This window comes from Clytia hemisphaerica, unplaced genomic scaffold (assembly GCF_902728285.1).
Source record: "Clytia hemisphaerica strain Z4C2 unplaced genomic scaffold, Clytia hemisphaerica genome assembly, whole genome shotgun sequence".
In the NCBI taxonomy this organism is placed as follows: domain Eukaryota; kingdom Metazoa; phylum Cnidaria; class Hydrozoa; order Leptothecata; family Clytiidae; genus Clytia; species Clytia hemisphaerica.
Genome location: NW_027104290.1, coordinates 300,693 through 328,008, shown reverse-complemented (window position 1 = coordinate 328,008; position 27,316 = coordinate 300,693). Strand labels below are relative to the sequence as shown.

At 33.6% G+C, this 27,316-nt stretch overlaps 1 protein-coding gene across 1 annotated transcript; it reads right to left on the bottom strand.

Moving 5' to 3' along the window:
* Nucleotides 1-227: 227 nt before the first annotated feature.
* LOC136817069 (intraflagellar transport protein 74 homolog) lies at nt 228-26,651 on the bottom strand. Its single transcript, XM_067073411.1, has 28 exons — nt 26,557-26,651; nt 24,976-25,004; nt 24,324-24,378; nt 23,979-24,056; nt 23,812-23,860; nt 23,499-23,597; nt 23,270-23,330; nt 22,763-22,822; nt 16,003-16,064; nt 15,634-15,712; nt 15,173-15,232; nt 14,900-14,962; nt 14,717-14,750; nt 14,202-14,311; nt 13,989-14,029; nt 13,546-13,625; nt 11,697-11,750; nt 11,458-11,498; nt 11,241-11,297; nt 10,838-10,891; nt 10,006-10,072; nt 9,652-9,692; nt 9,250-9,312; nt 8,906-8,965; nt 8,479-8,533; nt 8,128-8,198; nt 6,618-6,678; nt 228-444 (listed from the first exon to the last, which is right to left on the bottom strand). The coding sequence occupies exons 1-28, from the start codon at nt 26,624-26,626 to the stop codon at nt 329-331; spliced, it is 1,770 nt and encodes a 589-aa protein (XP_066929512.1). The 5' UTR covers nt 26,627-26,651; the 3' UTR covers nt 228-328.
* Nucleotides 26,652-27,316: the final 665 nt, after the last annotated feature.

The following is a 27,316-nucleotide window of genomic DNA, read 5'->3' as shown; positions in this document are numbered from 1 at the left end:
AAAGAGTTTTAGGCCTCTAGTCTAGGAAAAGGTCCTCTTTTCATCATACTCAGAGAGGCTAGAGACAGAAGCTTATTGAGAAAAATTCTCCCGAGGGAAGTTACAAGTGTTATTTATAGGCTATAAATTTATCAGGTGGCCATTCATTCACCTTGATATAAAGAATCTCACAAAAACGAACGAATGAAGCACTTCCATGAGAGGAAATATATCTACAGGGTCCTCATCGTAAAGTGCAATCATAAAAAGTGCAGTAAAGTGTGCAGACTAAAAAACTGCCTTTTCAAGACAGTAAAATTTTGGAAATCAAGAATATTCCAACAAACATTTATCGACTGCCACGACCAAGTGCTTCGATGATCTGGTTGTTGATTTGGTGGACCATTCCTCCAACATTCTCTTTGAGACCACTGAAATTGCTTTCAGCTGATTTCTGCGCTATGACTGTTCACAACAGAAAATTGAATCATTAGTTAAGGAAAAACCAGCGTAAAACAATCGAAACTGGCGAAAAGATTTAAAAAAATGCTCTCTCTGATTCGAATATCTTTTTTAACACGATGTGTCTTATAAATCTCAATTACCACTCCAGCTTTCAGTAAACAAACTCCTACTCGAACTTCGCAACTCTCTAGCTATAAATCCAACACTATCACCCGAGTCAAAGAGACATGGATAGAGAATAGAAACTATAATACGAACCCACTTTTCTTTAGGAATCCCATGCCCAATATCAATATATCACGAAAGTTTTTTTATGAAAGAGTTTGAGAGAGACACCAAAGTGGACATATGATACAAATTATAAGACATTTGTTAGCCAGTATTGTATTGATGGTTGGCGTGTATTTCTGGCTTAAAGACCCGACCATTGAGACAATTATAACACACCATTTGGCTTCTTTTAAACTAACTTTGAAAACAAAACTTCATGCTCTCTCTCTAACGAACTTCGTTTAACAAAACGATGTAAGCCAATATAACTAATTCACCTAATTACGTCAAAAAATGAGGAGAGAGAAAAGAGACTTTTATTGCACCAGACTGTGTTGTCGAAACCCATCTGCCGCCGTTTATAACACGTCTTTCTAACGTCCCCAAAGGACCGAGGTGGTCTAGAAGGAGTAGTTTGACGTTCGTGTGTGATCAGGGAAAAGGATTGTGAATAAAATAAAGTTAACATATGGCACATCGACCTTTTTAAATGGGAGCATATTTTCTTAATAACATTCCTCTACAGCTTTTGTTATGCTATTGTACTTTTCTACTGTTTTCTCTTTGTTTTGATAGAGAGGGGACGAAAAATTTGTAGAAATAAGACCTATGTTCCATAATATTCTTCCAAAACTTTTTAAATATTCTTGAAATTTTCAAACTACTAGATATGTTCAAATTATCAAATATCATAAATAATACATCCATTGTTACGAATCTAAATAGAATTAATACGTATTGTTGAGTTTCAATCTTGAAGAGTTTTAAACCTTTTTGAACCAACCTTAGCTCCTCTAAAAATTCAGTATCCAATGAAATCAATAAAGTAAAGTAGTTAAAAGTCTGATGAAAAAATATACAGAGTACACATAATTATCAAAGGAAACTTGAATCTAGCGATAACGATTATGTCAACCAAAAAGAGATGCTGTAACATAAAAAGACCAATTTTTTCTAAAATTATGTAATTTAACATAGTTTGTAAGTTTATATAAGCTTAATCAGTTTAACAAAAAATTTCGAAGCAAAAATGAAACTGAAAAATTAATTTCATCTTCATCAGAGAAAAAAGGGCGATTGAAAAAGTATTATTTTTCATTTTGAAAAGAAAAAAAGAAAATGGAAGATCAATTTGAGGTTCAGGTCAGGAAATAGTAGTAGTCCTATTTCACATAAGATAATCCGAAAAATCAAGGTTCAAATAAAACTCTAAAGGACCAAAAGTCCCAAATCACTCCAAAAACGAACATTTTTTAAAGTACACGTTTTTTATATAAGAACAAACTATATAAGGACATAAGGCTTCGATGGCCAAGATAATAAGAACAAGTAAATAACATTTCCAGGCTTTGTGGCCTCTAAAACACCTGATTTATTAAGAAAATGGACGAAAATTTTAAGAAAATTTTTGGGGTTAAAGCTCAAAAAGTTGAGAACATCCGAAGGCTTAAAAAATTGTGGATACCCTTATAAAAAACGTGTACATGAAACGTCCAAAACGACCAAATTAAGTGTTAAATAAACATTGAAACAATTTGTAGCTTGCACCCTGTCGAATCATTCAGACACGCAGCCACAAACACAATCAACTCACCCATTAAATCGAAAGGCCCTACAAACAGACCAACCAGAGTTTCCAAGTTGTAGACAATAGTCACCAAGTCACGAGGCAACAGAGAAATAAACAATCGCAAGGAAAAATCCCGTCGAATTAACCTTGTGGAAATTATAAACCGTAAATTTCATATCTCATATCCTTATCAAATACTAAATGTAGAAACCATGCCAAGCGAAAATATGAAGTATCAACCTCACCTGCTTTGGTCTGGTTTCCATATAGCAGCAGTAATCCTCCCAATGAAATATGAGTCCTTCAGACAATGTCATGAAAACCAAACAAACAAAATGCTCATATTTCAAATTTCAAAATTTAAAATTAAAATTGAAAACTCTCTATTTTTCAAAGAGGCGTATCTGATGTTAGTTTCCAAAATTTATGGTGGTGGGTATTAAACTCCCACTACAGAAATTATGTGACTTAATTTTCCCTGAAGAATAGGTCTTTAGTAAGAAACATAGCAAACACATTATCATTTATAAATATTTTCACACAAATTTTCACATACGAATTTTCAAAAACACTAAAGTGCAAAGCCAAAACAAACTCCTGCTCAGGAAAACAACCTTCATTTTCTCTTACACCTACCAAAAGCAAAAATTCACATTATCTTAAATCCATCTATCAACGAAATTGTAAAAGTTAAAATACAGAAATAGCTGGAGAACGTTAAACTGTGTTAACTATGCTAATATAACATTTTTTCACACTCATACTTAATATTTAACATAGAGAACATAGAGCGAGTCCTCGTCATATAAAATATTGGGCCCTCAAAGAAATCTTTGTGAAGTTACAGTTTTTTTATAAGAACGTCAAATACTTTTGAAGTCATCGGATGTTCTTAACTCAACTTTTTGGGTTTCAAACCGATAAATGTTTTTAAGATGTTTTTATTTTTTAGCATTTTGTGAGTATTTTAATGTGGTCTTCTAAGAAAAAGTATACTTCAGAGTCTGCAAGGCCTTAAAATGTCCTCTTAATGTTATTTAGGTTATTGGGCCTCTAAGTATTATGTTCTTATATAAAATCTAACGTGTAATTTCTGTCCTTTAGAAGGTTAGTAGAAAATTTCATATTTTAAAAAGACTACAGGCAACATTTGTCGAATTCTCATTAAAAAATTAAGTTACTTTATTAATATGGGGAGCGTAAGGAATTTTAATAAAAACAAGGACCAACATAAGGTTCATGTAAACACAGAACAAAACAAACAAGCAAAACAAACAGATCGAACAGATAGAACACTGAATATAAAAGTAGACATTATAGAGCAAATACCAAACCACCAAAGCTAAAAGTCACCAAAATTTCATAATATATACCATGTAAACAGACCAGTACTTTCGTGCTTTGTGCAATATTCTTGATAGACTGAATATGCATTTTACCATTATTATCCTTCGGTACGATGAATAGGCATGAAAAAGCATTAAATTAAATCGAGTTAATGTCATCTAGTTATGACTATGTAATTTCATTTGAACTTTTTTGTCAAAGCCATCAGAGGTCATCAGTATTATTGTGGTCTTGACTCAGTTCTTGTGAAAGTACTAATCCGTGACATTTCAGTTTCGGGCTCTGGCCAAAACACAATTTACGTAGCCTGTTTACAATGCTGGACAAAAGGTTGTAGACAAATGGAATTTCAGTGAAAAATGATGAGAAATAGAGCAAAATGACTCTTCAATGTGTCTGAAAGGGGATGGAAGTTAAGAAAAACACTCTTGAGGTCGTTGCATTGTTTTTGAATTGCTTTTGAGGGACCCACAAGCAAAAAATCAGCGTTTTGATACTGGTGTAAGCCAGTTAATCAAGCCCTTGTGATTTGCCCTTGTGGTTAGACTGCAGTGGGTGACTTTCAAAGACTTTGAACAGCTTTGAATGGGTTTGGAAAGCACCCAGAGCCTCTTGGGAACTTGTTTTTGATCGATATTGGAGTATTTTGCAAATATTACAGAAGTCTACAAAACTTTTGTCCAGCATTGTACCCTCAACAAAAGCTTTTTTTTTAAGAACAAGTTATAGGATTTGGCAAGAATTTCAGCCTCGTGTTGTTATAAAATTGTTCTTATAAAAAAAAAGTGTATGTAATTTCATTTGAACTTTCAGTGAAGGACCTCGAAATTGTCAGCATTTTGGTCTTGACCCATTTCTTATGAAAGTTCGAATGCATGAAAGATCCAATTAATATTCTTTAACGTACCTGCCTTTAAAAAAAAGGATGGATTCTATTTTTCGGATTCTACACTCACAATGTTGATCAATGATCAATCTAAAAAAAGTCCATATACCATGAAAAAACAAGAGAAACATAGACGAGTCACTTTATACATCACATCAAATTCACCTCTCACTAATTAAATTTGTCGGTTTTTATCGCACATCAGAATAGAAAAAAATTCACAGATCTCGAGAAAAATAGTGTCGGAACTATGTCTTCTGGTTCCTTCAATGTATGAAGGGTAGACGAAAATTTGATTAAGAAAGAAACGAAATTTGTAACACACACAAAAGTAGAGAGAATGACAAATTTATAATGACGTAACTGATAACAAAGACGCGAATGCTCTGAATAATTCATACATTTTTTGTGGGAATATCACACAGAGAAAAAGAGGCTTGATGTAGAAAAAGTTGACAACATTTTTCCTGCTACAACCGCTTATTTCGATCTGGAATAACATCTCCCCATCTTAAATAAAAAAAATTTGGTCCCTTGAGAATTTAAAGAGGTTTGTTTTTATCACTATAAATGCTTGTAGCTCTATTTCAATCTCTAACAAGTTTCCTAGCTAGTTTACAAACATTTAGTTGGACATGAGATATTATGATTCTTATAAGATAATTGTTTTGGAACTGTTCCTTCCCTCATCAAAAGAAATTGAAGTAAAATATGGTCAAAGAAAAAACAAAACAAATTTCATCAAATTTCCATACATTCAGGTTCATATATAAAAACAAAGAATTCAAATCATGACCGTGAAAACTTTCGAAAAAGGGAGTTTGGACTAAAACTAGTTTTTTAAAGCTTTTTTCACATGCACTTAAAATTTTACTTTAGACCTTACGTTAAATCGTTCGTAAGGCTGTCTTTTGGGAATTTCCCCGACATTATGTAGAGTTTTTGTTGATTAATAGGGTCTTACGTGACTTTTCCTTCCCTTCAAAACTTTTTGTACGTAAGCAAACCCTCCATAAGGCCTTAAAACACTACGTAAGCTTATGGAAATTCCCCACCCTTAAGGTTTTAAGTAAAATTTTACGTACATGTGAAAATAGCGCAAAGGAACAATTTAAAAGGGAACAACAATCTTGTAAGAACACAAGAATCGATTCACATCAAATCTAAAGAACAAATTAAGGATGCAATCTCGAATTGCAGAAATAGCTTGAAAAGATACTATATGTTTTTCAAACTGTTACACTTTTTTTATAAGAACAATGAGGCTCAAAATCGCCAAATCAAGAACAATTTAAGAACAATTGCTGAGCCTGGAATTACTCAATTTCAATTAATTTAGGGGTCAGAGTAGTAACAATTGGGTATGAAGCCTAAAATACCTCAATTCCATCATATAAATAAGAACAGAATTAGAACAATTTGAGGCTCAAAGTGCCAAAAAAATAAGAACAGACGAGTCTTATCAAAATGGGTCATTCCATTAAATTTCCATACAAGGGGGATGGACGAACCTTTTCAAGTCAAAAAGATTTCTTGAAAATGTGTAGATACCCCTGGAAAGTGGAAAAATTTGCAAAAAATCCCTTGGAGTCCTTCAGTCTTTTACCCCCTGGAAATTTTAAAATACTTTTTGACCTCCTGGAAAAATGAAGAAACACTCTTTTAGACCCCCTGGAAATTCTGCTCAAGTCACCCCCTGGAAATGTTTGTCCACCCCCTGTATGGATATAAAATGGAATGGAATATTTTCCTCAAAGGAGGGGCCTTTATTCGGTACTAAAATCAATCGAATAGCGCTCCGCCTCTCACACGTCATAATTATTTCATCAAGAAAGTTGTACGAGTTCCAATGCCATAGCTCATTTAAAAATGATTGGAAAACCATGCAACCTTTCTTTTGATAATGATATTTTAATTAATTAACGTGAAAGAGCAATTAACGCAAAGGATCGCGTTATGCTATCAAACCGATCTAATGTTTATCTTGAATACGCTGTGACCAGGACTGACTGACTGATAACAGGTGCTAAAACAGTTTGCTTGTATTATAATACAACCTGCAGGTAAGCAATAACATTCCATATTAAATGAAAAGGATACATTCTTTCATTGCGAAATTGTTCTGCTCAATGTGTTGCCATTTACGTTCCAAATTACCAAGCTATAATAAAAGAAAATATGTTTTTCTTCTCAAGGTTACATAAGATGAATATCATTTGCTGGTGCTAGGCCACTGAGCTTAATATTAAACTCCAGGTTTATTAATATAAAGTTCAGTAACCTAGGTACGTGAAATTCGGTAAAAATTGATACATTCATATAGTTTATAGGATGGAAATTTAGAAAGTCACGAAAGCTGCTTCTTTTTCAATGATTATAACAAGAACAGCCGCTCGCGAGGGGAATGATGAGCTCGTTGCAAACGAGAATAAACGTTCATAATTACACTTGAGATTCGGTAGAATTTCAAGAAGACAATATTCAGCAAGAGCTTAAAATCTGCATAAGGTTTTTTTATTTCTTAATTAAAATAAAGTTTCCAATCGAATGCGAATAAATTCTTATAAAAAGTGCAAGGGTGAACCTCTGGAAATGAGCAACTGTAAAATGGAGAAAAGACAACTTCAAGTAAAAATGCGAGCTTCTGAATCCCAAAAACTATGTTTCCTAGTTTTTAAATATTCATTTTCCCTTTATTTCTCTCATAGTGAAGAAGAGAACAGTTAGTCAAACTGATGAATAGAAAAATATGAAGAATAATAAAAAGATGTTTGAAGAAAAAAACAAATCTTCATTGAATAGCATGAACAGTTGAAACACTTTTTCGAATTATCGATTATTCATCAATGTATATTTTTTTCTCATGTAAAATAGAAAAAATCTAGAAGTTGCGTTGTCAGCAGTTTTTTCATTCATGACGTCATTTTTCTGCGATTTTGTTATTCTTGATATGCGTCAAGATGTGTATATTTTAACGGAAGCACTCGAAAAAAGCCGGATTTTGACCTCTGTGTTTCTATTTTTAGTAACAGAGAGGGGTCAAATCCCGAATTTTTTTCGGGTGTTTCGGTACGCATATCAAGGATTAACATTGTTTATAAGAAAATCCTATGGTATCTTTGAGCTAAGACTTGGCCAGGTGATTAATAATTCAATTAAAATCATTCGAACTATAGCAAACAAAATTCATACGTCACGAAGGTTAAAAGTTTACAAGGTCAGCTAAAAATATTCTCTAAAGAAAAAAAACTATACATCATCTAACGGTAAACCTTCAAAGGATTGAAAGAATATCAGATAAGAAAAACGAAACCTTTGAAAAGAATTCCAATGAACTTTTGAAAATGCAAAATTCAAGTATGAGGAAACGAAAGAACAGTGTTGAATTTTCAATAAAAATTTCCAAAGATAACTAGAAAGGGGCGGTAATAAAACCATCCAAGAACAATTTTGGTTGTTATGCTTATAACAAACAATAAAGGAACACTCCTAGAAAATGGTCTACTGCTATAGTACAAGGAGAACAAACCTAGGTACTTAAACTTTCTCGAGTGCAATAAAGTAGAAAATAATTTGTAAACGTATTTAGATTAACATTGGCTCCTCTTACCTGAGAATAAGTCTCATTTTCTTCAAGTTTCTTCTTGGTGGTGTTGTATTCGTTGGATTTTTTCTCTACGTCTACAGGTGAGAGATTTGGAAAATAAAGAATTGGATGGTGAATTCATTTTGTACAATTTTGAGTATTTCCCATCTAATGTTTTGGGCCGCAATCATATTGCTCTATCATTGGGGTGACTTGGGCTACTTTAATGGGATAAATTTTCGCGGGGGTTACAATTTCGAGGTTGAGCTCATCCACGAAATTTTAAGGTTTATGCTTAGAATTATTAGAGTGGATTTGCAAGGTATTTGGGTTTACGGTTTAAATACGAAGTGAGATCTTTTAAACGATACTTACCGCTCTTTAACCTGACTTTCGCTTCTTGAAGACCTTTATTTTCATCGAGTAGGTACTGAAAAGTGACAAAAGTAATCATTCATATAGCTAAGTCAGACCTCGTGGATAGTAAAGCATAATTTTAGGCACATCTGACTATAAAAGTTTTTAGTGTAAGCAATAAAGATTACAAAAAGTCAATCTCTGAAGTCACAATGGAGAAACATTTAAAATTATTTAACTAGCAAACAATATTCCTTAACCCAATAAGCAATTTATCATATAAGGGGTGTTACAAAAAAAATTTCCAAAAAATTAAGCTAGAATGCTTACGGAAGGAGCTCAAAATGGAGTTTCTTGTAAAAAGAATGTGTTGCAATCTTCTAAACACAACAAGGCCTAAATAAAACCTTGTTCTTAATCGATAAAACTGCAAGCAGTTACTTACATTTTTTTTTTCTTCTGCGTTCTTCTTCAAAGCACTCAAGTCGGTGAATGTTTCCAGCTCCTAAAATAGAAAAAATGACAACGAAACACTGAAAATAATTTTTCTCATGAAAATTTCCCTATTTACGCTAGCAATAAAAAGTAAAATTATCGACTTTCTTCTGACCAGCACCAAAGCAGTAAAATACAGGTCTTTCAGAAAATGAACGGCAAGACAAGACATACTCCTTCCCAACTGGGAATAGACTCTAACCTAAGTCAGAGATCACTGCACATGAAAATACCAATCAGAAAGTCAGACCAATCGATGAAAGACTCCACTTGTCAGGGACATTCTTTACAAACCTCAGTCATCTTTGAAATTCTGTCTTTCAACGAATTCAATTCCTCCGTGATCTTTGTCTCCAGCTAAAATGAAAATCGTCCATTACCTAAAAATGTATATTGCACCTTTTCGCTATCATGTGGAATCTATTCCAGTGTAATCATACAGTTGTCAACGCAAGTTTTTTTGACAGAGACGAGACGGATAATGGACTTTACACCAGCAAATTAGCACATATTTTGGCGAATTATACATACATTCTGATGTGGAAAAGCCTCTTTATATACTCCGGAAGAACATTTAATTATGAGAGAAGAGTGGACATTTAAAGCAAATGAACTTTAGTATAGGAAGTGGGCGATTTAAAGGATCCACAATCTCCACTTTAAAAAACAAGATTTCAAGTGGCGGCTCAAATTTACCTGCTCAACTTTTTCCAAATCATTTTGTAGACGGGCGTGCTCTAAATGTAAAAGGAAAAAAAGAAAGTTGTATTAAAATCTTTCTTGGTAAAAATCATATATATCTTATATGAAACACCAACCTCGTTCCCTGTGTATTATACGGCGTTTCACATATGCGCCACACCTACTCTCAGCTCCCAGTGACTTACAGTCCAAGTTACTCATTTGCAGAGTTGGCAGTGACCTGGAATTGAACCAACAACCCTTAGATTGCGAGGAGAATGCTCTACCGACTCGGCCACCAAATAAAAATATCAGGGGTAAAAAGATACAAACAGACCAAAAGATTGATTATTTGAATGCTTTTTTTACCTGAATCCAGTCCTGTACTCGTCTCCTTTGATTTGTTCATTTCTGTCTCTTTGAAATTCAAGTCAGCCTATAAAAACAAAGTTGTAAGAGTGTGGGAGTGAAGCACGATTAACAATATAAGCTTTGAAGAATTTCTTTTCAATTTCTATTACGTATTTATGTATGCTCTTGCTTCACAATCAGAATGAAAGTAATATTTCAACCATATCTTATTGAGGCTTTAAAGAAAACTTTGTCCCTTAAAGTTCAATATCTTGTAACTTTAAATTTAATAAATGTCTCAAAAGTTTCCATGAAATATACAGTATATGGCCCCCAAAACGGAGACGGCCCCCGAAACTGAGGTCGTCATTAAAATGAGGATTCTGAATTGTAGATTTATCAGAATTAAACGATTTTTGTTCATTTTGAAAGAATGATGGTTATACTAAAAAAATGAGCAATGTTTTTGAAGGTTTGGGGCCCCAAACCACCGTTTTGACAACCAGGGGTTTACTGTAAAAATTTTATCAAACAAATTTATTCCCAAAACCGTCTAAATCACATTTCAAAACTATGGTCAATATTCATAAACTATATCTCGAGAAATCGCTAAAATTGCAAACCTCCGTTTTCATTAGAAAAAAGTTACCTATCTTTAAGCGATTGAAAAATATTGTTGAAATTGAAAATTTTGAAAAAGAACCAGAAAGAACTTCCAGGAAATAAAGTAGAGATGTTAAAGCTTTTCATGCAGCAAAGATTTTTGTAAAACCTCTTTTCCTCTAGATTTGAGAGAAATTTAAAATTTTTTTCAAAATAATTCAGGCTAAAATTCATTTATTGAACCTACCTGCATTTGTTTAAATTCTTTCGTTGATGGCATGTGTTTCGTTTGAACTGTAGCCTGAAATATTGAATTTGAAAGTTACTGATGATTACATACATAAAGGCAAACAAACCTTGATATGTAAATAAAATGTTTCTCATCTAGAGACATTTTGGTCAAGATGAAATTTGGGGCTTTACCCTCTGTAACTCTTTTGTTCATAACTTTTCCCCAGCAGCTAGGAATTGATTCTAACCCTTATTTATAAGCTGATAGAATTATCTTTCCAACAGAACCTTTTAAAGTAATTTTTCAAGGTTGAAACTATCTCTAATGGAATTCTAATTCTAACTACGTATGTTTCTTCTAAGTATTTAACCAATAAGAATATGTGGAAAAAAACTACCGGTGATATAATATGGCTTACCCTACTAATCTTCTCGAGAGTTTGAACAATGCTTGTTTCTAAAGTTGACCTTTTGTCCTTTGAAAAAAAAAGAAGATACTTGAAAAATTGAATACCATAAGTTTTATATGGTTTTGAAAAAGCTTTTTGGATGACTCATAATGATTTGAAATTGTGACCTAGAAATGTAGAATAAGCAAGTAAACAAGAAAAAGCAAACTTTAGGAATTAAATATACTTCAGCTGCTGCTTTAGTTGTATCAAATGAATCCAAAAATTCTAAAAAGAAAATTTAAATTGTTGTAGTAATGTGCCATAAAACTGTACCTGTGCAGAAGAATAGACCGAGAAGTCGAATCAAAAGTTAATAACAAGTAAAACTTATGTATGGACTGACTTCTTTTATGCTTTGTCATTGTGAGACTTAACCAATGTTATTTGCATTAATACGAATAAGAAAATGACAATATGAAATACCTTGCATATCAGCTTCTCGCTTCCGTAATTCTTTGTATTTCGCTGTTCGTTCACCTGAAAAATATTGAAAAATATGACTAACGGATCAAATGTAACATCTAACAAAACCTTAACAAAAGTTCATTTAGAAAAAGTGCTAAGGTGTTTACGCAAATGGTTCCTTAAGTCTAAGCCTGGATTATTATATCTTGACAATCAAAGCACCTTCAAAGTTTTTTCTTATCTGAAAATATTGTTATGAAATTTTCTCACCTAATGGCGATTTTATGTATGTTGTTTGTTATGCAGTGCAGACGGTTCGTAGACAATTAGTTTTTCCTCTGTCTAGATTCCGACTGACTGAGGACAACGGTAAATCAGAATTTTACCGTCGTCGATTGCAGCACAAAACTGCTCCGAATCAGTACATTTATTTATTCATAGAATTATATTTCACAGGTCTATCGACCTCTACGAAATAATTTTAGATTTATAAATTGTCTAATTCTTCATCTGTCGTCCAGTCGTGAAGATATGGACAGAAGAGAAGACGTTGTTTTGGTCTTTGTCCTAGATTTTCGAACTAGGCGAAGGTTTGTTCTAGGGCTTCCTCTTACATGCCAAACGAAATCGTCATTTTTTGAATTCATTTTTTTCGCCTTTTGGCACATATCTTTAATGATTTTTCTTTCGTTGATGGTGAAGTCGTCTGTGATGCTAAAGCCACCAATTTCATTGAATCGTTTCAGCTTATGCAGATTTTGCATTATCCGTTCTTTTTCCTCTATACTTTTTAAGATCAACTTGATTGGACGCCAATGTAGCCCTTTTTGGTTTTGTCCAATGCGATGATGGTGGGACGGTTTGATATCTTGAACGCCAATGTTACCTAGTATACCTTCAATATCTATTTTGTCCTGTTCCTGTTGTTCCTCTTTGTTGTCTACCTCTAATTCCACCATTCCATGTATAATAATATTTCGTTTTCTTGATTCGATGTCTCTTTCTTCATTCTTGTTTTCTTGTTGGTGTTCTCTCACTGCTGATTTGAAATTATCCTTGTGTTTCTTAGTTATTTCAGCATATGTTTTTTCTGATGTTTTCTCTATGTAATTCGTCGTTTGCTTTATTTCTTCTTTTATAATCTGCTTGGTTTTTATTTCAAAGTCAGCCATCTTATTGGTTAAGATGTTTTCGATATCGTTCTTAAGGCTGCGGTTCTTGGCTAGCTGGTTTTTGAGCTTTTTAATGACGTCGTCCTTCTTCTCAATCTCCCTCTGCATCATATGATACGAGTTCTCACCTATTTTACTCATTAGAGATCGTGTTATCCGCACGCAATTCTGACATAGATATTGTTCGTTATAAGTGTTGGCAAAAATTTGCAGCTGATAAAGCGGTAATTGTGTGCACTCGTAGTGTACCATGCGGTGGCATTTTCGGCATTTTAGACGGTTTTGGTCATCGTCATCTGAGCAGGAGGTGGGAGTGCATGTTTGGTTTTGTTTAGCTTCTTCAAATGGTTGTTTTTCTTGCTTTTTGTCGGTTTTTTCGTTCATGTTTTTGATTTTGCTAAATTTCAACCATTTTTGAAGAACTGCACAAAATGCGTGTTGACTAACTGACGTCAAATAAAAACTTATAACTTTATAATTTATAACTTTATTTTATTATTAAAATAGCCTGGCTCTTCAAAACTATTAGTACAGTCAAATTCGAACCACCATTATTCGAATCTTTCTACAATTCGAACTCAAGTATTGGTCCCCTACAGCTGGAAAGTGGTTTTAATTACATGGTCCCTTGAAGATCGAATTAGAGAGAGAGTCAACTGTATTAACAGCGCCGTCAGAACAATGAAGTTCCTTACCATGGTGTTCTTCAAGGTCCATATCGAGATTTCCAATTTCATCTTGCAATTTTTCAGTCTTTTCACGAATTTCATTTGCACTGAAGGAAAAAAAGAAAAATATATACCATGCCAGAATGGTTGCATTTCATAGCACTTGCTTGCTACATGTCAATAAATGGAAGTGAAGAGGTATATTGCGCCATAGATAGTTTTACAAAATGAAAGCCCAAATATTAAGAAATTTTTGGGAAATTGGGGGAATCTCAAGAAAATCCGCAAAGAGTCGCAATCATAGATCACGCAAACTTTTTCTAAAATTCACGCATTCACACAACTTTTCCATCGATTCATGTAACCAAATAACCCATTTAAGCAAACTGCTGGAAACGCCTTTTTATAAAATTGATGATTTGATCAAATTTTTGACTGAAGTATAAAGTTTCAATTATAAAAAGTCTCACCGTTTTTCCATCCTGGCTATTTCTTGGTTGTCCTCTTTGACCTGAGGGATAAATAAAAAAGAAGATGAGTTAAACTGCAAGAGACTGACTACTTTAACAATCTGCAAATGATAATACATACATCAGAAATCGGTTGAAAAACTAGGTAGAGCTGAAAAATAAATCTTGCATATAGGATCCACTTGAAACAAAAAAATTAAATAGGAAGGCTACCTGTCTTAGAAGTCTTTCCCTTTCTTCAGTTGGCGATTCTTTCTTCTTCATTTCTTCAATCAAGGAAGCACGTTTCTCTTCAAGTTCACTGATCTTCTCATAAAGTGACACTGGAAGATGAAATTTCAATAGTTTACAGTCGAAAGAAAAAAGTTATCGTAAATACAATTAACAATTATAGTGGAAGAGCGATAACTCATGTTGGTTTTTCGATATCAATCTGAATAGGTCATTTTACAGCGTAATGGATAAATCAAGACCACTGCGCGCTAATGACGACTAACTATTGGTCCAAAATTTTGAGAATTTCTGAGGATTTTAGCGTCTAACCAACAGAAAACCGTTATCGGGCGCCACCAGTCCTGATTACCCACGATCCATTTCGACTGTGAAATGGCCAATTTCTCTTCCCGGATATGTTTCAAGTGTGTGCTGATGATAGAGTACAATGATAGAGGCAGAATATGACAATTGTATCAGAAAGTAATGATAAAATTAAGAAGAACGTCTGTTACCTGCTTCTTGTTTGACAGGAGATTGGGAAACTTCCTATGATGAAAACAGTGGAAATGGAAATTCAGTTTTTGTCAAAAATTAAAAGAAATCAGAATGCATTATATGATCCAGTGATTATAGCGTGATATGTGTAATAGATGCTTTCGAAAATACACAAAAATAATCAAAACAAAAATTCCTACCTCCTCAAGATCATCAACTTTTTGATTTAGATTATCCAAGTTTTGTTGTTTTGTTTCAAGCTCCTTTGAAGAAAAGATGGGAATAAATATAACTTTCAAATAATGTCTGGAGAAAAGATCATAAACATAGAAGCCTGATTCCATAAAAATCATTTTGTTTTAAAACTTTCAATTCTTGTTTCTGATAAGCTGGCCACAAATAGCTGTCCTAACGGAGTCAGGCAAACTGCTGGGGGTTTGTTAAGGAATTTTGCTATTGAAAATGGTTCGTACTTGTTGTAACTGCATGCTGTGTTTCATCAATTGAGAATACTTCTTTTGAAGGTCTGGAGTCTAAATAAAAACAGGAAGAGGTATAAAGGCTTAGCTTAGATTAGATTATGAAACTTAAAGATTACCAAGATTGTAGGTGCAAAAACTATCAAAATCTTCAAAGAAAGACTCAACGAAGCTTGGAAAAAACATCCAAAAAGATTGAGACAAGACAATTGTAATCAAGATCCGGTTCTCAGAGGCCCTTGCGTGCCTTGAACTTGACTATCTTTAAGTTTTTTGAATTCAACTTCAATCATAGGAGGATCATATCTGAGTTTACTAACGTTGAAATTTGTATTGTTTTATGCACATAGGTTTTGATGAAGTGTTTGATTTGTGCAGCATATAAGGTATAGTGTACAGTTATAAGTAGAAGTTATAAGTAGAAGTTATAAGAATAGTTTGATGATAAAACTTACCATGTCTGCCACAACACTTTGAGTTTTACTGCGTTCTTGTTGAAGTTCTATCTCCAGTTGTTTGAGTATCGTCTCTTTGCTGATAGAAAATAAAGAAATGATTTAAGGCCTGCTCCCGAATAACAAAGAAAAGACCAAGAGAATATGTAAGCCAATCTTTAAATTTAAAACAATTTCAAATGTCGCGGTGCAGCTTTGAGAGTGATAGGATCTTGAAAAAAAGAAGGAGACACCTCCATATGGTTGGTGTTGATGGGAGAGACTTTTGATTTTTAGCATCTTTTGAACGTCCAAGACTAGTGTTTTCAAGGTTTTGAAGTAGAATGTGACTCAATTAGTAAATTTCGTTTTGTTTTGAAAAGTTCTTACTCTTGTTTTTGAGCAAAAAGCTTGTCAATCGTCTTTGCTTCTTTGTCGTTTTGACTTTTGAGCTAAATAGGAAAAAAAAAGGATTAAAATCATTCTGTCCTATCTAATACTGACCTTTTCTCATTTTTTCTGTAGATGGCATTTATCTTTCTTCCGAGAAAACGAACGAACGAACGAACGAACGAACGAACGAACGAACGAACGAACGAACGAACGAACGAACGAACGAACGAACGAACGAACGAACGAACGAACGAACGAACAAACGAACGAACGAACGAACGAACACTACTAGAACGAAAAGCATTCGTCGTGGACACACGAACGGTCAGTCATTCGTCACGAACGGTCTATCCGTTCGTCACGAATGCTTTTCGAACGACTTTCTTTTAAAGCGTTCGTCACAAACGCTTTCTAGATTTCGACTCATTCGTGACGAACGCTTTAATAGGGAGGCGTTTGTCACGAATGCTTTATGATTTATGACGAATGCCTAAGCGTTCACGACGAACGCTTTGCTTTTAAACGAATGTCTAAGCGTTCATGACGAATGCTTGTGCATTTTTCACGAACGCTTTTCAAATAGGGTCAAATCCAAATCGTTCGTGACGAATGGTTTGGTTCAAAGGTGTTCGTGGCGAATGACAAAAAGAGGTAGACTATGTTTAAAGCGTTCTTCGCAGTTGCTTTGTTGTTTGTTACAAATTATATAATCATTTCATAATTTGTTTTATCACACGAGCCTTATCACTAGTTAGATCTCGATAAAGCGAACAGGGAATATAATTTTGTTGGAATTAAACATCCCTTTATCACAGAAACAAAGAAACAAAAATTTACTTGAATTTCAAACTACAATCATCCACTAAATATTTGAGACAAAGGGGAGTTCCCGGTGTAATTTTGAACACCACAATTGATCTTTAATACAGTTGGAAAGTAGAGTTTTAACTCTGAGTTTTAACACGAGACTTAGGACTTAGGACCTTAGGATCTCAGGATTTAGAAGCTCAAATTTGCTCGAATGAGGCTTGGAATATACCCTAGAAGCCATCAAACCCCTCTAAAATCGAAATATTCAATGGTAGAAAGTCGAAGTGCTAAAATAGCAATTCTCGCCCGAACTTTAAATTCTGAAAAACGTTAAAATACACTAAAATCTCAATATATTTCGAGGGTGATTGTAGGGTCAATAGAATTTCAAACCTCACTTGTATAAACCAGGAAGTTCTCTTTTAGACTCATCGCGTCCAGCACCTCAATTTATCCCTACTGATAGTCAACTTTTGACTTGTCACTGAAACAGGAGTGTACTGAATGTAATTCGTAATTAAAGGGAGTTTTGAATTGAAAAGGGTTAAAGTATCTAGCGGTGAATCAAATCCCAACCATTCTTTGCATAACTCTGAATTTTAATACACTCAAAAAATATAATCTTAATTCTTATTACTTGGACAAATGTTTCTTGATTTTTATTACTGTATGATGGCAATTCGTTACGAAAAAAATACCCTCGGAAGTGTGGAGTGATTAGGGCTTCTGTTTCTTACCTACATTACACCCCCTTCTCACCGACCCTCTGAGACCCCTTGGCCGAAATATCGTTCCCAGTGGAAAATTAGACTCTAATTTTTGTCCCCGTTGAAAATAATCAAATAAAAAAATCCTTGCTTAAACTTGTGTCCTATTTTTCTCTATCCCCACTGAATTTTCTGACAAATATATATTTTCTGGGAATGTTGAAAATGTCTGTAAGGGCAAAATATTCATTAAAGATGTGTGTTTTTTCTTGACAGATTATAAGTCGTAACAACACTCAATGAAAACAAGGAACATTGGCTCTATATAGACTTCTACTTTCTGAAATATGTACATGTTAGTATCATCCCCATCAAGTTTTTGTCCGTTATTTTTACCCCCTTCCCACCCCAGGCTGAAAAATTCTACCAGATCTGTGAGAAGGGGTGTTACATTTGCTTGATTCCAGATTCTTTTTAGGTGTGATCAAAGTTTCAGCCTGATTTGTAATTGGATGAAAATTTGCGTGACTCATTTTATGTTTTTCATATTTAAAAAATATTACAATGAACAAATTTAGGCGATTTTCTTGATCGTAACGAGAACATGGTATGATGTATATGGGGGGATAAGAGAGGGCTGCCGATCGGGGACTAATTTATTTAGTCTCTTTTTTCAGCATGATATACACTATTTAGATTTAAAAAATTTGAGACAGTGCTTGTAAGTACAAATTACTGAGAAAAAAAACATTGGTGGTTAGAAGTTTTATATCGTGTAAAATTATCAAGGTGAAGTACTAACATTGTAGGATTCATTTTCTCCCAGTTTGAATATTTCGGCTAGCGTCTCTTCGACTTTTAAATTGCCGTGTCGAGCTTTTATTTAGGTCAAAGGAGGTTGTTGTTGTTCTTGAGGGGGTATTACAAAAAGTGATGATTCTTAACTTCATCTCTAAAAGGTTAAAAGGTCTTCTTAATCGACTTTCTACAACCAAAAAGTATAAAATATCAATTCTATCATGCGTCGATCTGACATGAAAAGCGAGATTAAAATCATGCATCTTGTGATGTTTTTCTTAAACGAGCCGATCTATCAATTTGTACGTATTTTTCCGTCCGACATTAAGTGTCGTAACAAACTATACACTCTTATCTTTTTCCTTAGAAAGACAAATCGTTGAAGCACCAAGGCAAGAAGCATAGTCATGAGTCAATCGTTCTCGTTTGAAGATAGAGTAAAGAGTATAAAGAGAATTTTTTTAAAGACAAGCCAAAGATACGTTTCAGCAAGATGAGATACGAGCACTGCAAAAAATTTGTCTCGCAAATGAACTAAATACAGACTTGAGCAGTATTTCGGCTGTTATTTTCTTAGTATGATTGAACCCCCGGTGGGGTGGGGTGGGGTACTTCGGCAAAAATATGGGCGCTGGGTATGACGTGTGCCTTAAGGGCTGGGTCACCTTCCCAAAGTCTCTCTAAGGTTTACCAAGGCTTTGGCTCTTTTTTGTGACACTGTAATGTCTTCTTTCGAGAGTAGAAAATGTTGCAAGAGCTTGTCAATCAATTAATTTCGCAAATTTTCAAGGAAGAAAGAAAAGAAACCTATTAAGTTTACCTGATTTAGTTAAGTTCAAAGAGAAGGAGATTTTTTGGCCTTTGATTTTAATGGTCAAGCAACTTCGAAACTTATAAAATTAGTTTTGTTGATATTTTTACCTAGCTGTTTCCTTTTACCCCTCTGTTTAATAAATATGTATTTTAAAAATGTTCTCTTTAATAAATCCCTCTTTATTCCAGTTTATATTTGGGCTGAAACTTTGAAGAAACTAGTGTAAGTCGGGTGTAAGTTAAGTTAACTATATACATATAAAGGCTTTAAAAAAAACTGAAAAAAGAAAGTTTTAAAAAATTTGCAAGCGAAACACATCTCTTGATTGACTCCCTCCCTCACGTATGCTTTTTGAAGAACCCTTTTTGTTACGTATGGAAGTAATTAATTAGGAACCCGTTCTTACTTCTACCGACGAAGCTTTCCGCGATATTTCTATCCCCAACCAAAACTTACATTTCATTCCATTTTTAACCTCCCACGACCTTTTTGCACTCTTATAGAATTTCATCAAAATGAGGTGAAATTAGTGGTTCTCCCTCTGGGTGGAAACACTTATTTTCAAAACTACTAAAGTAAAAATTTTTGAATGTTCTAAGGTGAGCCAATTTTTCCCGTCGAAGCTTTGGCCTAGGCTTCTATTATTCTCAAACGAAAAAAGCTTCTTACAGGAAGTATATCTATAGGGTCTGTGAATCAGCTATTGTTTTTCCTCCACTAAATTAAACCCTAAGATTTTTCACCCGAAAAGTAAGTGACTTGCGAAAAGGTACTATGTAGAATTTTTCTTGTTTAATACAAACTGTTATTTATTTGCAAACTTTTTGATTGTTTTAAGACAACCATTAGGCGTACATACTCCCAGACTTTCACTGGCAGAAACTTTCGCAATTTTCACGAATTCTATTTTAGCCCTTTTCGCCAAGGTATATGTCTTTGAAAATTCTTGACAAAATAAAAAAATCTGTAAAACGTCTAACTTAAAATAAGATGTAAGAATTATGGCACTTTTTAGCCTGTTAAAGTCTCATAAGTCAAAAGACATAAGTTTCAATCCAGTTCTAGAAGTATATGCTCGCGAAAGTAAATGTTGTAATGTTGTAAATTTCGTGATTATTCGAAAACTTTGCACGCCTCAACAAGTACGCAAGTACTCAATTGCAATCCTTTATTTTCGACAATAAAACTGAAAATCAGAGAAAGATAGTGAAGCACGTTTCTAAGAGCGTGGGAAATTTATATCACGTAATAAACATTGGAATGTCTTCTTTTTCTTTTGAATGTTGCAAAAAAGGAGAAAAAAATGTTGCTCAGTGGCGGCTTATTTGATCTTCATAAATGACAAATTTTAAACTCTTTTAGAGCAAAAAAAATCAACATTTTCGATCAAAAATTTGCAATTTTTCCCAGATTTGCTGAAATTTCTACCCTTACAGTGCATTTATCAAAAGTCAAGCCTTACAGTGCATTTCTGATATTTTGAAAAACATACCCTTAACCGCCGCACGTACCCCTCGGTCAATTTGCCTGACTACCCCCCCCCCCCCGGGGCTTGACATGGGTAAATGTATCAAATTCAAATAAAAAATGATAATCAAGCATCATCTGATTATGGTCATTTCTCCCTTAACATGTTGCTAAATAGAGAAACCAAGAGAAAAGGAGTGAGCCTATAAAAGTCATTTTCCACTAAATAAAGACAAAGTACTGAGACATGTAAAAAAGGGAAACATTTCTTTCTTTAAAACTTTATTTATAAGTAGATACCTGTATTGGACTCGCCCGTGGTGATGACGATCTTTAATATGTTCGAGACGGGAGTTAAAGTCAGCGCTTATTTATGAAAATCAAATTTAAGAAATCTTTGGGCCTTTTTATCGATTATCTTTCCAAGATTCGAACTCGTATGTCGCATACTCCATTTTGTTTTTGAGATACTGCCCATAATGGTTAAGCTTAAATACTGCTGTGGTGAAGTGTCTATCTTGATTTGAAAATTGTCACTCGATTTGTCTTTTGAAATTCACTAACCATGTCAAACGAAAACGGCGTAAATTAACCCACATTTAAGGTAATTTTGAACAATATCTTTGAGCTGCCGTAACTAATTAACGATTTAGACCTTTACAAAATGTAATTAACAAATTCAATTGCCCATTCTATAGTATAGTATAGTAAGTATAGATTAATAAAATATAGAAATATGCGTAGTGGGAGCTGATAATTTCTACAATCTTTCAGTACTTACTTTAAAATCTATACTTTCGATAGACCTTACAAGTATTTTTTGATACCAAAAATTTGTACTCGTAATGACTGCCTCAAATTTAGAAAGTTCTTTTATTTATTTCATAAATTATCACTGAAAAAGAAAGCAAATGCATATTATAAAAAGCCTCTTCTGATCAGGATGGTATCGGGGGAGGTATACTCGCTTCCCTTTTTACACCTTCCAACCAAGGGCCAGATCTAAAGTAAAGAGTGGTTAAATTTAAAGACTTATGGATTGAACTGAGATTGAACTATACAAGTAAACTTTAGTAAGTAATAATGTTGGAAAGCATCCACCGAGAGGGCCCTTTTTCAATTATCTACAGTTGTTGCTCACTTTTCGATACGCTCCATTACTTGAGGAAAATCTAACACACCCCTGTGTCACAGACCCGGTGGGAAAATATCCTAGAATTTCAGCCCCACTGGGAGTATGACTTTGATTTCATCCCCACTCGAAATTCAATGTTTAAAAATTGCACTCCAAAACCATCCCCATGGACTTTTTACCTTGGATCAACAGAACTCGGGCGCTTTTTTCAAGTGTCAGCCGGAAAAATTGAATTCTAATTTCACGGTGTAGACAATATGGTGTGTGTAATTCTCCTTGTGCATGCTTTAATAAATAGCTCTAAAATTAATTTAGTCTTCGTTTGAAATTTGAAATACATTTGTGCTTAAAGTCAGTAATAAGATTATTGTCATAAAAAATTGAAATGGCACAGTATTTGATGTCTCACGTCTTGGTTTGGCTAAGTCGTTACTTTGTATGGCATTTTAGCATAAAGTTTCCACATGATAATTATTTTCATTACTGGATTTTATATTCCATGACATTTGCAAATTTACTTCGTAAACATAACGAACACTTTAATAACATAGTCTACCTTTTTCTGTCATTCTTCACGAACAGTTTTTATTTTATTTGCGTGACCCTATTTGAAAAGCGTTCGTGAAAAATGCACGCATTCGTCATAACGCTTAGACATTCGTTTTTAGAGCCAAAGCGTTCGTCATGAACGCTTAAACTTTCGTTTAAAAGCAAAGCGTTCGTCGTGAACGCTTAGGCATTCGTCATAAATCATAAAGCATTCGTGACAAACGCCTCCCTGTTAAAGCGTTCGTCACGAATGAGTCGAAATCTAGAAAGCGTTTGTGACGAACGCTTTAAAAGAAAGTCGCTCGAAAAGCATTCTTGACGAACGGATAGACCGTTCGTGACGAATGACTGACCGTTCGTGTGTCCACGACGAATGCTTTTCGTTCCAGTAGTGGAACAAACGAACGAACGAACGAACGAACGAACGAGTTATTAAAAGTCATAAAAGAAGAATTTTTCTTTAGTTAACTATCTTACCCACTCACAATCTTCTTTGAGGTCTTCAAAGCCAGCATTGGTGTTCAACTTATCTACAATCTATTAAATAAATAATAAAATAAAACAGGAGCTCTTTAATTTTCAAATTATAATTTACTATTGGAAAAACTTTAAAGGGATAATCAGTTGGTTTGAGATCTTTAGCCTGTTGATTCCTCCATGGTTCTGAGCAAATCTCCAAATCGCCTAAGTCTTTTCAAAAGTCGAGAAAATGACAATTAAACATTCTAAACATCTTAAAAAATGGGTTCTTCCACGGTTCACATGTCAAAGTTCTGTTGTACTTGTGAGTTTAATATTACAACTTTTTCTAAGAATTTTTGGCCAAAACAATTATTTAAGTTATCTTCGAGTAAAATATCTCAAACCACCTGATTATATCTTAATTTAAACATTACAACATAAAGGTAAAAGTATGGACATATCACCAGATGACATCCAATAGGTTTAAAAATAATTGAATAATTAACAATGTATTTTACTTACAGCATTATAATCTGCTAATTCCCCTTGAAGTGATTTGATCTCAGCAGCCAAATTTTCAGCCCTAAAGGAAAAAAAAAATCAAAAAAAACTTCATAAAGGTTATAATAAAATGTTGTCAATTATTGGCTATTAATATTATTAACGCAAAGTATCTACTTTATCCAAAACAAACATTCTCATACGAAAAGGCTGTTCATATTTTTCTTGATAAAAGTAATTTGATAAAAACCTCTTTTCATAAGATAGGTAACTGGCATTTTCTTGATTGAACTGATTTATTTCTTTGGTTAGTTTTCCAATTTCATTGTTTAATTCAGCCATTTTTTGCCTGAAATAAAAGAAGGAAATTATCAAACAGCATAGTATAGTAATTTCAAATTTCATTCTCAATTCTTATATCATGTTATCTATTTCTGAATAAACTTGCAAGAAAATTTCCATGCTATTCAGCTATTTTCTCAGTACACTAGATATTTTCAGAATAATTGAGGTTGCATCCATGAATGTAAAGATCAACCCATGAACCATTTTTGAATTCTTACCTCAAGATTCCCAAGAAATAAGACTTGTCCATAACTTGTCTTTGAGGTCCTAGAAATGCCAAAATAATATAAAATTAACACATGTATCAATAACAATATTAGTTCTAACAGCACAAAAACAAGAAGACCTACTATTCAAAAGAGAGAAATAATACATAACAACCAACCTTGGCCTTGAGTCTTTATTCCACCCAAGCCTTGTCTTGTGACTGGACGGTCTGATATTTGAACCATTGAGTTAAGAGCTAAATGAGAATATATTGAAGTATCATTAAAAAGCTGTCTTCTGCTTATGTGAATTGAAATATTCACAATACCTAATTAACCAATTCCTAATACTACTGATATCACAGAAACATAATTTTTCTCATTAACTGGAACTTATGTGATTCAAATTGAAGATAAAAATGAATAAATTTGAAGCTCTGCAGATTAGAAATTTGACAGATAAAAAATTTGCAGTAAAAACTAATTAATCAATTATGTTTATGAGTTTTTCAAAGATGGCTTACCACCTCCAGGCCCCATTCCACCTCGTGTTCCTGGTCTTGCTGTTGTTGGCAAATTCTAGAAAGTTATTAGGTAAAAATTACACTACTAAAATATGTTTCCTATCAATGTTAAGTAGTGTGTAGTTACCTTATTACACGAATATTTACTAGGCAAGTATTCAACGGCCTTGAAATTTGCACGATCTGAAATTAACACAATTTTCTTTTGCTTTTTCAAGGAGACAGCGGCTGGTTTTAATTAAGGGGGTCTTCATTCAATTTGTGTTAATAAAAATGACTAGTAATATTTGTAAGGTAATCAGAATTATATTATTCAAGCCTGAATACAGAAATATCTGTAATATGTAATGATTATTGACAGATAGAAGATTCTCTTGATAATATCTACGTTATGCTATGAATGAGATTTTGTGTTTTTGCTGTGAAAAAACATTGGAAGATCCTAATAAATTGTTTATTTAGAGCTTTTTAATGTATGAAAACAGCCATTCTAATTCGCGTCGGCATTCGATGTAATAGTGCTTACTGTACTTAAGAATTCAGAATTTTTTGCCAACGAAAATAAATCTGAATTAGAAAGGCTGGAAAACATTTACAAACAGTGAATATTGGGATTCATACACTGCACTTCAAAACAAAAATCAAGACTCACCATTCCTGTAGCTGGTGGCCTGCCCATAGCTAAAAAAGAATGATATAATTTATTTTGCTTAGATTATAAAACCTCCAGATTAGGTGTATCCTATCCCCTGAAATCCCAGTGTTTTGGATAGGTCTTCTAATCAAATTCTAGACGAAACATCTAAATTGTGAAATTGTTACCTGTTACCTGCTAACTACTCTTGGTTTCAAAATTATAAAAATATTTCTTGATCTTTATTATGACTATAGTATGGTGGCCTAGGAGTGCAACAGTGAAAAATATAAAAAAAACATTTGAAAATGAATTTAAAACCAAAATTAAATTGAAATTAATATCAAAGTCAAAATCAAAATCAAAATAAAATTGAAATCAAAATTAAAATTAAAATTAAATGAAATTAAAATCAAAATCAAATTAAAAATGAAATAAAATTGAAATCAAAATGAAATAAAATTGAAATCAAAATTAGAATGAAACTAAATTAAAAATAAAAATAAAAATAAAATTAAAATCAAAATCAAAATGAAATAAGATTAAAATCAAAATTAAATTAAAATTAAAATCGAAATCAAATTAAAATAAAAATCAAAATGAAATAAAATTGAAATCAAAATAAAACCAAAGTGAAATTGAAATCAAAGTGAAATCAGATTTTTTTGCGTACGTGGCCGAGGAGTGCAATAAGGACAAAAATACAACCCCTCATGGCCTAGGAGTGCAATAGTGCATGGAGGTTGTAAATGAAAAAGTGAGCATGCCAGCAGGAGTTGGTGGTTCTGGTGAATCTGCAGCAGGAGAATCACCAGAACGACCAACTTGTGCTGCGGAATCACCAGAACGACCAACTCCTGCTGCAGATTCACCAGAACGACCAGCTCCTGCTGCAGATTCACCAGAACTACCAACTCCTGTTGCAGAATCACCAGAACCACGAGCTCCTGCTGCAGATTCACCAGTACCACGAACTCCTGCTGCAGATTAACCAGAACCACTAACTCCTACTGCAGATTCACCAGAACCACCAACTCCCGCTGGTATGCTCACTTTTTCATTTACAACCTTCATGCACTATTGCACTCCTAGGCCATGAGGGGTTGTATTTTTGTCCTTATTGCACTCCTCGGCCACGTACGCAAAAAAATCAATTTGATTTGGAATATTTTGACTATTGCACTCCTCGGCCATGAGAGGTTACATTTTTGTCCTTATTGCACTCCTCGGCCACGTACGCAAAAAAATCTGATTTTGATTTTGATTTTGATTTTGATTTTGATTTTGATTTTGATTTTGATTTTGATTTTGATTTCATTTTTAATTTGATTTAATTATAATTTTAACTTTGATTTCAATTTTATTTTCATTTTGATTTTAACTTTGATATTAATTTCAATTTAATTTTGGTTTTAAATTCTGTTTCAAATGTTTTTTTTATATTTTTCATTATTGCACTCCTAGGCCACCATACTATAGACTTAAGATCACATATTTAGAGATTTTCTAGGTACAAATCAAGCTTGAAAAAAGAAAATCCTAAATTTGAAAATAAAGGACCACAGAAAGGTTTGCATATAATTTAAAAAAATAACACACCTGTTCCTAATGGAGCTCTTCCACCAGCACCAGTGCCAAGTCGAAATCCAGATGGAGGTCTTCCTGCCATTATATTATATATCTATATATTTTATTCTGAATTAAATTAAAACAACAACATTTGTTAACAATTAAAAATTATTAGACACAAAAGGCATTAAATGATCATCATTCTTGATATTTTTGTATGGCTTTAGCAACGCACAATTTTTCGAACAATTTGAATCCCTAGTGATAACTTAAATGAGCCTTTCGGGGTTTTTAAAAGACACAAAATTTCCCTTGAGATAATGAGCTTTTCACACTACTAACCCGATCACCATTCCTCACGGACATCTCCATTCCCCACTATTCCTCTTCTATTCCTCACCATTCCTCAGTGTTCCTCGAACGTTCCTCAGGAATGGATATTTCAAAACTTTGTTTTAGCATTCCTCATCTATTCCTCGAACGTTCCTGAGGAATGGACATTTATGACGTTATTCTTAAGCGTTCCTCACTCGTTCCTCGAACGTTCCTCAGGAACAAAGATATTTCAACTTCATTTCAGCATTCCTCATCTATTCCTCGAACGTTCCTCAGGAATGGACATTTATGACGTTAATTTTAAGCGTTCCTCACTCGTTCCTCGAACGTTCCTCAGGAATGGACATTTCTGACATTATTTTTAAGCGTTCCTCACTCGTTCCTCGAACGTTCCTCTGGAATGAAGATATTTCATAACGTTATTTAAAAGTGTTCCTCGTTTGTTCCTCAGGAA

Excerpts from the sequence above, each read along its gene's own strand:
- LOC136817069 (XM_067073411.1), bottom strand. The coding sequence starts at position 26,626 with ATGGCAGGAAGACCTCCATCTGGATTTCGACTTGGCACTGGTGCTGGT. Across the intron at positions 24,379-24,975 it reads GGCCACCAGCTACAGGAATG|AATTTGCCAACAACAGCAAG; the intron begins GTGAGTCTTGAT and ends ATAACTTTCTAG. Across the intron at positions 23,861-23,978 it reads AATAAAGACTCAAGGCCAAG|GACCTCAAAGACAAGTTATG; the intron begins GTTGGTTGTTAT and ends TGGCATTTCTAG.